Genomic DNA, 10,790 nt, shown 5'->3' with positions numbered 1-10,790 from the left:
AGTGAGTGGTTGAAGGGGTTGTTCACCACCACGCACGAGCGCCGGATCGTGGGACGGAAGCGACACTTAGGAGTGCTTTCTTTAAAAATTTATTTTAATGGTTATTTATTTTTGAGAGAGAGTGTCGAGTAGGGGAGTGGCAGAGTCGGGAGGCAGGATGGGGCTCGAGCTCAGGAACGGTGAAATTGACCTGAGCTGAAGTGTACAACCGACTGAGCCCCCCAGGGGCCCCAGGAGTGCTTTCTAAACCGTTTCCGAAAAAGTGGTTTTTGAGTTAATGCCACTGTGACATTTAAAAGGCAGATTTAAACTCCGGTATCCCATCAGTGCCATTGGACCCAATTTTTGTTAAATTGCTGTTTTTGGGCAATTCATGAATTCGTAGATTTTGCATTTTGAAAATGCAAAGCTGCAACAAGACATATCCTGAAAATTACCACGAGTCCGTTGGGTATTTTGCAGATACAAGATCTGTGTGACTTTAAGGATTTCCTGAGTTGAGATATTTTGCCATTTAATTCTAGGATTCCTTCCTTACTCAGTTGTCCTTCCCAAGTAAAGAGTAAACACAAGAGCGGAAGAATGTAGGCATCACCTATGGGGGAGATGAGGTAGCAAACTAATAAGACAGTTTTTGCTTTGTTATTGTAAGAGCTTCCAAGGAGATTAAAACAAGAGAGATGAAGAGCACCATTGTGTAGTCTGTTAGCCTTTCCTTGAAAAGTTTGAGAATTCAGGACTTATCAGGAAATCCTATATGCCGAGGTAGAAATTTCACAGTGACTTGGAATCACAGTATGAATGAGAAGAGGCTACAAATAAAAAAATGAGGCCAGCGGTTTGGATTGACAGAGTAAATCGTGGGGATTATTTCTCCTGATACACTGAGGCAGCATTGCCTCTTGCCTTTGGATGTAGTTTTTCCTGGGAGTGCTCATCTGCTCTTAACAAATGGCTTTTTGGCTATTAACGGTGTGTTAATACTTGCACACAATATGGCTAGTGAATTTACATTCTGTATTACGGGAAGATGTTTAATACTTTTTTTTGGAAATGTACTATAATCTTATTCCACTTGGATAGATTGAGAAGACACAACTGAAAGATGGAAACCATGAATTCACTTTGTAGATTTTAGAATTTTTGATTTGAAATGGATAGTTCCTATATAAAAATATTAAAGGCCTTGTATTTGATTTTTTCCTTAATTTACATAAAATGGCATTATCTGACTACGTGAAATTTTGTTTCGATAATAGCTGTTTATGTTAGCATTCGTTCGGAGAAGCCACATCATGTTTGCCGAGTTGTCGGAAATCTGAAGCAAGTAATAAGTGATGAATAATTTGGAGAGGGGCTTGGAGAATACATAACAGGAATGAATTCTCTGAACCCTATAATGGCATCTGATTCAGCTGTGGAAATTGAAAATCACAGGTAAGTGCTTTTTAAGTTTTTTAATCACCCATTACTAGATTTTTATCGCAAAGCTGACTAAATTTGATGGTAATGTTTATTGTATTTGAATTACCTAGTAAGCAGTAAAGGTAATTTTCAAGAATTAGAAAAGAAAAGGAAAACCTGTTACAGGTCTTCGGCTTGTTTATATAATTAACAGTGGGACACATTCTTAACCAGGGAAGCAATACTCTTGGCCAGTTTGGTGTCTCTTCCTGACGAAATTACTCCTACAAACGGGCAATGGACATCAGTGGGTGATCTTGCTTAAAAATTACTTTGTGATACTGCACATTATCGAGAATGCTGCCATGTACATGTATATATATATGATGGAAATATCTAGTTAACCGGGAAATGAAATGGGCATTTATACTGTATTCAAGTCAAATGTTTACTTTGTTCCTCTAGTTTTATTTAGAGCAAGTTCTAGCAGTAAACAAGACCGTCTTTGGAAATTAATATTCTTTCTTTTGGAAGATCATTTTTTGGTAAATGCTATGAGATCATGGCACTATAGGCCATTTTCAGCAGTTAGAACGAAATAGTTGGCTTAGTACTGAGCCCATCTTTTTAAAAATTATTCTGAACATGTTTTCCTGCTTTTGGTCTGTGGAAGAAAAGTGTATTACAGTAATCAGTATTCAGTAATACAAGAGGGTGTGATTAATTTTTCCCCTTTTTCTTCCAGTGATAATTCTTCATCTGGTAGCAGCTTATTTAAAACTCAGTGTGTCCCTTCCTCACCTAAACCGAGGCAAAGAAACCCTATCAGAAAATTTGTTTATTCACCTGAAAGTGTTCAAGCAAAGGATTCCTCTAGTGACTCATCTTTAGAACCAAGACCATTGACTTTAAAAGCTATTTTTGAAAGATTCAAAAAAAAGAAACGTAAAAAGAGGAAATACAAGCCAACAGGAAGACCAAGGGGAAGACCAAAAGGAAGAAAAAATACTAGACGCTCCCAAATAAATAGGAAACAAGTTAGAGACAAAGGATCTGGGTTCCCATTTTTAGAATCAGAGAATGAAAGAAAACCACTACCTTGGAGGAAGATTTTAACCTTTGAGGTCAGTATTTTATAAATGTGGATACACATAGCCAAAATGCCTGAAATGATTTGTTGGCCACTTTTTAGTGCCCCCCCCCCCTTTTTTGTAAAGTTTGTTTTTTTAAATGTTTACTTTTGAGACAGAAAGAGCATGAGTGGGGGAGGGACAGAGAGAGAGGGAGACATAGAATCTGAAGCAGGCTCCAGGCTCTGAGCTGTCAGCACAAAGCCCTACGCAGGGCTCGAACTCATCAACTGTGAGATCATGACCTGAACTGAAGTCAACCGCTCAACCAACTGAGCCACCCAGGTGCCCCTGTAAAGTTTTATTTTTGAGTGAAGGAGCCCACAAGCGAGCTGGGGAGAGGTATAGAGAGGAGGAGAGAGAATCCCAAGCAGTCTCTGCTGTCAGTGGTGAGCCGGAAAAATGTGGGGCTCAATCTCAACATTTGCCAGCCCCGTTCCAGGGAGTTTGACACAAGCATTCCAGGAGATGTCTGGATTTAGATTTCTCTAGAACTTAGCCCCGCTTGATTTAGGATAAATAAGGTCAGACACTACTTTGCTTTCAACTGTATCTCTTTATTCTTTTGGTAGTCTCTTCCAGAGTTAACTACTTGTGTTTGTAGGTGACGAAATGTGTAAGGAATTCATGTCTAATAATTGGCACAGCTATAAGCACGGTCTTTCCCTTTACTTGAACAGAGTTAAGACTTGTGGTTCTTGTTTTTTACATTCCATTCCCAGAAGTAGTTTTCACTGTAGAAGTTACCTGCAGTTGGTCTTAGGCTTTCTAGCAGTAATCTACAGCCGGTCTCCCATGACCTGAGCCTAAATCCAGAATTAGATTCTCAACCAACTGAGCCATTCAGGCTCCCCTTGGTGGCCACTTTTAGAATTGAGATGTACCTGGAACATAAAATCTTCAACTTTGTTAATACTCTTCTGTACTAACTGCCACTTCAAGACCACAACCCATCCTTCAGCACAAATACCACTTGGGTTCCTGGGTGGATTCTTCACTGGTCTATTCAGTGAACATATCCATATATGAGGTGTTTCAAGGCTGTTTATATAAAGTCACTTGATTTAATCAGGCCTTTAAACACTCCTAAAACTGAAATGATTCCCAGTGGTTTTATGGTAACCTAAGCCAAACCTATCCATACCTTCCATGTGCAGTGGCTTTAGAATAGGCCATTTTCTTCTGATACCAAATACTCAATTTCTGATAGAACTGCCCAACAATTACTTAGCAGTAAACTCTCAAATATTTTAGTTAAATGACTGCATAATTCATAAGTCTCTTGCTCTAGAGTTGATGACATATTTGAAAGAGTATTCTCTAAGCTTTTGTTTTAAGCTAATTCTCTTATAGAGATTTGTTTCTTTGGGAGCTTCTAAAGACATTTTTTAATGCAAACAAGATTTGTGCTTAGGTTTTCTTGCTATACCAACGTAGGTAAATTTGGTAATATGCTAGGTAGACCATGAATTCCTTTTAAAACCAGCATCTGGCATATGTGGCCCACATATGGCAGAGTAACTAAATCAAGATCATATAAGAGTTTTTAGCAGAGGGATCCTTTCTATTTTGGAACATAAGGCATCTGCTGAGTCAGGGAAGTTTTTTATTTTGTGAGGCCATTACTTACAATACAGCGTTTTTATGTAGCAAGCAGTGGCAAGAGGATTTTTCAACTACCTTGAAAAGCTGAAGTATGAATACTACCTCAAGGAATCCTTGAAACAAATGAATGTTGGTGAAGATTTAGAAAAAGAAGATTTTGACAGTCGTAGATATAAATACTTGGATGATGATGGATCTCTCTCTCCTATTGAGTCAGAGTAAGTTTACTCACGTGAAATAATTTTGGTCATAGGTTTTGTCGAATTAAATGTTTTTGAACTTTAATGTTCCATATCATGCTATCAATTTGTTTATATTTTGCAGTAAACCATTTGGGTTGGTAGTTGAGCTGAGTTTGGCACATGAGACATCCATTTTGGGGTGTTACACATGATAGCGTAAATTTTCTTTTTAATTAGTATTGATGTTTCAGTTGTACATCATGACAGTATACTACTAATGGGTTCTAGAAGTTTTTGTCATCTGAGTGAGGACATATTTTAATGTTACAGAGCAGAGGATGATCTTGCAACAAATCTTGAACATGATGACGAATGTGATATCAAATTGGTGGTAAGTGACATTTTTGTCTCATTTCGTCTTAGAATAGCAGTTGGTACAGGAAGAATTTATTCTACTAGTTACTTAGATTCGGAATTTAGTTTTTGAAAAGCTTAATAGATTTGGTGCAGGAAATAAAAATAGGGATTATTTGGATACTTACCTGGTGAGAACATGGGCTTTTCAGTAATTGCTATTAGGATGTCTAGTGAGGAAAAGAAGCTGAATTTGGATTTTTAACATTTAGACCGTCTCCAGGTTTTTTCAGTAACCTAGAGTTAAGTTATGTGGGATAACAAAAGCAGTAAAATTTAGTTGTTGCTTAATATGGATGTTTTTTATGCAGGACCATAATTATTTCATAGTAAGTTCTGAAGTACCAAAGAAGAAGAATGTGTATTTAGAACAAGAGGAATATACTGAAGAAGCAGCTGTGTCTAAAAGGAGAACATCAAGGTCCAAAAACATTGGACAGAGGATAGAATGGTCTGAAAAGGAGATAGGAATATGAATGTTAAGGTAATCAGCACAGAGAAAAACAGCTTTTCATAGAAAATAAAGATGATAAATGCAAATATATATGTCAGTGATAAAAATGAATCTAAGGAGAAAATAAAAAGAACCTGAACAAATTAGTGAAACTCTGAATTATCAGGAAAAGCATTTTAAAGCTGTGGAATTGTTTACATGTAGAAAAGAATTAAGGCTTGCATAGCAGAAATAATCATGTGATAAATAATAAACAGGATCCTACTGTTTTTGTCCATACTTTGTTTCAGAGCAAGAGCTTAAAGGTGTCATTTTGAGCAAAGAAGTATGGAGATTATCTCCTGAAAACCTTTATTAAAAATGTAATCACTGATTGACATCTCCTCAGGATACCTGAAGCCGTTTTTATCCCAGTTTTATTCAAAGACCTGTAGTGTCAAACGTGTTATTGTAATAAGAACTTTCTAACTACCTAGACTGTGTCAACTACAATTTTCTTCTCATCACCACTGTATATTGCTGATTATGCCACTAAATAACGCTGTATTGATTGCACTTGTGCTTGTTTTTGTTCAGTTTTGTGGACAAAGACTTAGACAAGTGCAGAAAATAAATCCTCTTTTGCAACCCAGAACTCATGGCTCAATATGAGTTTTGATACATGTAAGAAGGAACAAGATCCCTACAACCAACTAAAGTGATGGTGGGGGGTTTGATAAACTTGAAAGTTGGTTTCAGGACTGTAGAATGACTAAAGCACAAGACAAAAGGGAATTCTCAACTATGGTGAATTAGTATTACGATTTTAATGTTGACATAAAACAAAGATGCCTTCTTGTTGTAGGCTTTTCATTTGAGAGCACAAAGTCTGGACTTAAAGGTATGTCTTCTGCTTTCAGTGAAGGAATGTCTTTTGGTGAATTTTTGGATCAGATTTGTTTAAATGTACTTTATCAGATAATATAAACCTCTACAGGTTTCATTGTTGAAAGACATTTTCCCAGTTTTAATTTGTTTATGACGTGATTTCAGAAAAAGATTTTAGAGTTCATACATTTTATAGTGACAGATGCAAGCTTTACTTCACTTACAGGAAGGGGTCCCCAAACTGTAACTTAGGTTATGGCAATAATCAGAATACAGGATATTCCCACTTTAAGCATCTACGTTAGCTTAAACTAATGCATAATCTAAAATGAGGTTTAGGACTTAATAGTGTAATGTTAGAAATGATTACACAAGATTTCCTAAACCTGAATGATGGAAAGGTTAATTCACAATCATCCAATTTCTTTTATTATCTTCCAGGGATTCCTGAATGGGAAGAACATAAGTACAGCCATATTAATATTTTCCTGAAAATTTTTTAAGTCAAATAACTGTAGTTCTTAAAATGAGGCAGAATCTTAAACATTTTGCTGTAATCCTGGGAATTTCATTGGAGTTTGTAAAAATCAAGACTTCAGACATGGAAATCTTTTTCCTTTGGTGGTTCTAGAATAGCTACTTGTCTATCTCAGTATACACTCTGGTAACCAACCATTCAGAAAATCCTTATCATGCGATTAAATTATGGAATAAGTTTGTTGTAAATAGGATGTTTGGCTTTTTGCACAATTTTGAACTCAGATTTAGAGCAAATCACAGGTCTAATTGTTTTCTTGTGGAATCTTCAGTTTTAAAACTGTAAACAGTGGTTGAGGTCTATCCCGATGGGGCTTTTTCTGTAGACCTACATCGTTGGAAACGCCTCATAGAGTATATGTGTGGTTTCCTTTATTCACAGAACTATGTGTTAGATCTGTGGGAAAGAACTACAAGACATCTATCTGCTAAAACATTGAAAGACCTAACGGTCATATGTTTTAAATCTTAGGTATTGGAGTATCCCAAGAATCTGTATAGTTCAGGGCGTGCTAGTTTAGGTAAGTTTTTGTTGGGGACAGTGTAATCTTGGGGGCACCGTTACAGTTCACATGATGAATTTAACTGTTCAACTGCTGAATGATTACAGACATGAACTAAAACTTGATTCTGACGGAGCTGACGATAGCTTAACAAAAAAAACCCATGGTTGTCAATTTGGATGCTAAGCACCTATTAGATTTTAATCACACATTTAAATTGTTCTTAATCTTTTATTTGGTATTTTATCTGTAGGGGTGAATATGATTTGAACTCATTTACGTTTAGAGGTAGGTGGAATGTTTAATTTTTGTTGAAATTTATTAAGAATTCAAAAGTACTGAAAAAATGTGAGTTGTGAGTATGGTATCCCATTACTGTTGTGCCTCGTAGTTATTTGGGTATGCCACAGAAGTATTAGATCTTAGGGTGCCCAGGTGGTTTAGTCAGTTGAGCAGTCCGACTCAGTTTTGGCTCAGGTCATGATTCCAGGGTCATAGGATTGAGCCTTGTGTCAGGCTCTGCGCTGAGCGGGGAGCCTGCTTGAGGTTTTCTTTCTTTCTCTCTCTCCCTCTGCCCATCTCCCCCACTTGTGTGTTCTCTAAAATTAAAAAGGTGTCGAGATCTTGGCAAAGGTACTTGGCATGATATTTATACACCGAATTGGACAAACTGAGGAGACTGCATGTCTAGGGAATAACATGAAAATGCCCCCTCCCGTCTTGTATCCTTATGAAACCATTGCTATGGTTCATCCTAATAACCTGTGTATTTGGATATGTTACAGTACGGATATTGAATTTAAATTCTGCCTAATAGCAATCGGAGCTACAGATTGATTTCTCAATCCACAAGCCACAGTCTTGATTTCTAATGCATCATTTCTTTTAGTATTTGACTTAATAGTTCTGTATGTATAATACAGAGACAGGATAAAGATAATGGGGACTAGATTTATAATTTCAGATGCAGTTAATGTAGTTGCCTCATTGGGATGATAATTAGGAATAAAAGTCAAATTACAGATTACAAGAACTTAAATCTCTAGAGATAAGTTTCTCAGTGGTGTTGCAACCTTGAAGTACAGGGGTTTACAGTTCAGTCATGATTGCACTGCATGGTATCTGCATTCAGCAGCTTGTTCCTGCTGGGTGTTCAAAGGACAGTGCAATATCAATTCAGTATCTGGCATCGTTGGTTTTCTTGGCTTCGTGCATGTTAAACCTGGTATTTTTATTGAAACAGTATTCCTATAGTTTTTCATATTACTGAATTTGAGATCATCTTTGATAGGAACTAATGCTTCTCTTTTTTTCTAGGGTGTTTGAAATTGAGAACCAGGGGTCCATCTAGTCTGACCCTAAACATGTAAGGTTTTCTATTTCTGTTGCTTCTGGTGGGTGCTTTTATTGCTAGCAAACAGCAGGACTTCTATATGGAATCAGAAACCTTTGTATAGCTTATACATAAGCTTGAGAGGAAATTTTTAAAAGCCTCATTCATTCTAAGGTGGAAGTGGGCACTATCATTCATGGTGTCCAGGAATTGTTAATGTGGCTACATTGAGACACAGGTAATGCTTGCATCACAGCAAGTTTATTGCAGTGGTGACAATGAGACCTGTAACATTTTCTGCTAGGCCTGTGGAGTAGAGTGGAAGTAACAAGACTTTCCCATATTGGAAGCAATTAAGGGATAACAATTTTATAGATCATTTGCCCAAACAGCAATCAGTGTAATTCTTAAAACTTGATTTCTAGGGCCCTAAAGTAAAAAAAACTGGATCCCAAAGATTGCAGGTAAGATTTCCCCTCAAGTGCCCAATCTTACAGGAGTTGAAAGCTTTTTCTTTCATAACACTTCATTAATGTTCCTAATGCTTTGGTTTACCTAATTTTGGCAACAGCTAATCCTGGTGGTTTATTGTATCCTAATTAAAAAAAAAAAAAAAAACCCTAGATATTAACGTGTGTTTATACAACTTGCCAGTGATTTGTGATGTTATGATGATGGGCAAAATGTTCAACTGCTCTGACTGGGCTGAATGAAAGTAGCCTTTCTGAACATCCATCTAAATGAAATCTGGGGGACACTGGATGGCTCTGTCAGTTCAGTGACTTCAGCTCATGACCTCATGGTTGGTGTATTTGAGTTCGGGCTCTGGGGTGGTAAGTGCTGAGCCTGCTTGGGATCCTCTATCCCTCTCTCTCGTGCCCCTCCTGCACTGGCATGTTCTTTCTTCCCAAAATAAATACAGTATTTAAAAAATAAGTGGGGGCGCCTGGGTGGCTCAGTCAGTTGAGTGTCCAACTTTGGTTCAGGTCATGATCTCGTGGTTTATGAGTTTGAGTTCCACGTTGGGCTCTGTGCTGACAGATCAGAGCTTGAAGTGTGTCTCCCTCCTCTTGGCCCCTTCCCCCCCAAAAAAACAAAAAAAATGGAATGGGTTGAAAAATTAATTATTCCAACTCTGCATTTTTAAGCCTGGAAATTTCAATACGTATTAGTTCAGAACTGGGTATCCGGCTACTTTGGAACCTAATTAAAACCACATTTTGAGAAATTTAGTCTAAACTTTAAAATCGTCCATAGGTGGGGAATTCCTGAAGTATGTCCATATTCAAGTGGAGATTAAAGAAGCCCAAGGGAAAGAACTCTGGCAAGTTAGTTCTTTATCTTATCTTTAATGGTATAATGGTCATTACCAAGGCTTTGAGAATGTAGTTTCTCATTTGCTGTGGACATGACCATAAAAAATTTTTCCACTAGGCTTGCTTTCTTTATGCTACTTTGCTAGCGTTCAGCCTATTGGGAACATTTACAACAGCCATATTTCAAATTCTCATCTGACCATACATAGTATTTTGAATGGTGCATGCCTAGATCTCTGTTGTTACTAGTAACTGGGCAACTTGTAATATTAACAATAGATCTAATAGAGGGAGATTGGCTTTATTTATTTACAGGATCATCTCTGGAAATGGAGTTTTACTTTTCTATTCCTTTTCTATAGGATAGGACTGATGGTGACAGCTGTGGATTGAACAAAAGCTCCTTTTAAAAGGTATGTACACATTTGAAAAAATTTAAAGGTCTAATTTATAGGTCATTTCAAAGAGGGCTTGTGGGGCTAAAACCAAGAGCCCTTAACGCTGTGACCAGATATCGAAGTTCTCCATAGGATATAATAGTTACTCAGTGTTGCTATGTTTTCCTGAGGAGATACAAGATTTAGCTCCTTTACAGCCATGTGGGAAAGAAATGTCTCCCAAATTTAACCAATGTATACTCTCGTTCTCAGGGCTATTTTGAAGAATGTGATTCTGACTCGGAGGAACGACGGTGCTTGGGAGTGGAAGGAATCCCATGTTAAAATTCTTAAATAAAAATTTATTGACTTTAAATAACTTCACCTATGTTACACATAATTTAAACAAAGAATCTTTACACATCTTGTAGAAAGTCAGCACGTATTTTTGGCTCGAAGTTTCTCTAGTGTTTTCTGTGGAGGGAATAGAAAAATGAAATTAACAGTTGCAGTGCCCTAGACCTGGAAAGATTATAGGGGGCCTCACTCACCTTATGAAATTCTTTTGCCCTTGCTCGGTTTTGGGCATATGCGTCTTGCTTTGCTTTCTCTTCCCTTTGCTGTTTCACTTCAGCTAACTGATTGTATAATCTGTAAGAAATTTATTC

General features: G+C 37.2%; 2 protein-coding genes and 8 non-coding genes across 33 annotated transcripts in view; 9 read left to right on the top strand and 1 right to left on the bottom strand.

The window, feature by feature from the left end:
• Nucleotides 1-1,251: 1,251 nt before the first annotated feature.
• TAF1D (TATA-box binding protein associated factor, RNA polymerase I subunit D) lies at nucleotides 1,252-10,501 on the top strand. 18 transcript variants are annotated; one of them, XR_005794769.1, is made up of 13 exons: nucleotides 1,252-1,437; nucleotides 2,150-2,528; nucleotides 4,185-4,357; nucleotides 4,652-4,712; nucleotides 5,047-5,219; nucleotides 6,034-6,069; nucleotides 7,066-7,114; nucleotides 7,350-7,384; nucleotides 8,414-8,462; nucleotides 8,855-8,893; nucleotides 9,687-9,757; nucleotides 10,108-10,158; nucleotides 10,396-10,501. XR_005794769.1 is itself a non-coding variant. In XM_040489628.1 (6 exons), the coding sequence occupies exons 1-5, from the start codon at nucleotides 1,379-1,381 to the stop codon at nucleotides 5,209-5,211; spliced, it is 837 nt and encodes a 278-aa protein (XP_040345562.1). In that variant the 5' UTR covers nucleotides 1,252-1,378; the 3' UTR covers nucleotides 5,212-5,219; nucleotides 7,066-7,247. The 18 variants fall into 18 exon arrangements, 1 of the variants encoding a protein (XP_040345562.1); XR_005794770.1 differs by lacking the exon at nucleotides 6,034-6,069; XR_005794771.1 differs by lacking the exon at nucleotides 7,066-7,114.
• LOC121039570 (small nucleolar RNA SNORA40) lies at nucleotides 5,741-5,867 on the top strand. The gene has a single exon (XR_005794850.1). It is a non-coding gene; the product is annotated as a small nucleolar RNA SNORA40 (small nucleolar RNA).
• Nucleotides 6,886-7,016, top strand: LOC121039566 (small nucleolar RNA SNORA18). Its single transcript, XR_005794846.1, has one exon. It is a non-coding gene; the product is annotated as a small nucleolar RNA SNORA18 (small nucleolar RNA).
• LOC121039573 (small nucleolar RNA SNORD5) lies at nucleotides 7,160-7,232 on the top strand. The gene has a single exon (XR_005794852.1). It is a non-coding gene; the product is annotated as a small nucleolar RNA SNORD5 (small nucleolar RNA).
• Nucleotides 8,204-8,341, top strand: LOC121039561 (small nucleolar RNA SNORA8). Its single transcript, XR_005794841.1, has one exon. It is a non-coding gene; the product is annotated as a small nucleolar RNA SNORA8 (small nucleolar RNA).
• Nucleotides 8,586-8,725, top strand: LOC121039564 (small nucleolar RNA SNORA1). Its single transcript, XR_005794844.1, has one exon. It is a non-coding gene; the product is annotated as a small nucleolar RNA SNORA1 (small nucleolar RNA).
• Nucleotides 9,091-9,163, top strand: LOC121039560 (small nucleolar RNA Z40). Its single transcript, XR_005794840.1, has one exon. It is a non-coding gene; the product is annotated as a small nucleolar RNA Z40 (small nucleolar RNA).
• On the top strand, nucleotides 9,790-9,914 carry LOC121039565 (small nucleolar RNA SNORA32). The gene has a single exon (XR_005794845.1). It is a non-coding gene; the product is annotated as a small nucleolar RNA SNORA32 (small nucleolar RNA).
• LOC121039562 (small nucleolar RNA SNORA25) lies at nucleotides 10,198-10,324 on the top strand. Its single transcript, XR_005794842.1, has one exon. It is a non-coding gene; the product is annotated as a small nucleolar RNA SNORA25 (small nucleolar RNA).
• The window catches only part of CEP295 (centrosomal protein 295), a 56,972-nt gene continuing 56,645 nt past the window's right edge, over nucleotides 10,464-10,790 (bottom strand). For 6 of the 7 annotated variants that reach the window (XM_040489616.1, XM_040489618.1, XM_040489620.1 and 3 more), the window contains one exon: nucleotides 10,464-10,773. In XM_040489616.1, coding sequence (XP_040345550.1) covers nucleotides 10,587-10,773 — 187 coding nt within the window. In that variant the 3' untranslated portion in view covers nucleotides 10,464-10,586. The remainder of the gene's footprint in view (nucleotides 10,774-10,790) is intronic. The other variant, XM_040489617.1, reaches the window with a different exon arrangement.

This window comes from Herpailurus yagouaroundi, unplaced genomic scaffold (genome assembly GCF_014898765.1).
Source record: "Herpailurus yagouaroundi ecotype Mexico unplaced genomic scaffold, PumYag 180, whole genome shotgun sequence".
In the NCBI taxonomy this organism is placed as follows: domain Eukaryota; kingdom Metazoa; phylum Chordata; class Mammalia; order Carnivora; family Felidae; genus Herpailurus; species Herpailurus yagouaroundi.
Note: the sequence above shows the minus strand (reverse complement) of the source record. Positions and strands in the feature narration are given on the sequence as shown.

Coding starts and splice junctions, on each gene's coding strand:
- TAF1D (XM_040489628.1), top strand. CDS start 1,379: ATGAATTCTCTGAACCCTATAATGGCATCTGATTCAGCTGTGGAAATT. Junction 1,438..2,149: donor GTGGAAATTGAAAATCACAG/GTAAGTGCTTTT, acceptor TTTTTCTTCCAG/TGATAATTCTTCATCTGGTA. Junction 4,358..4,651: donor CTCTCTCCTATTGAGTCAGA/GTAAGTTTACTC, acceptor TTAATGTTACAG/AGCAGAGGATGATCTTGCAA.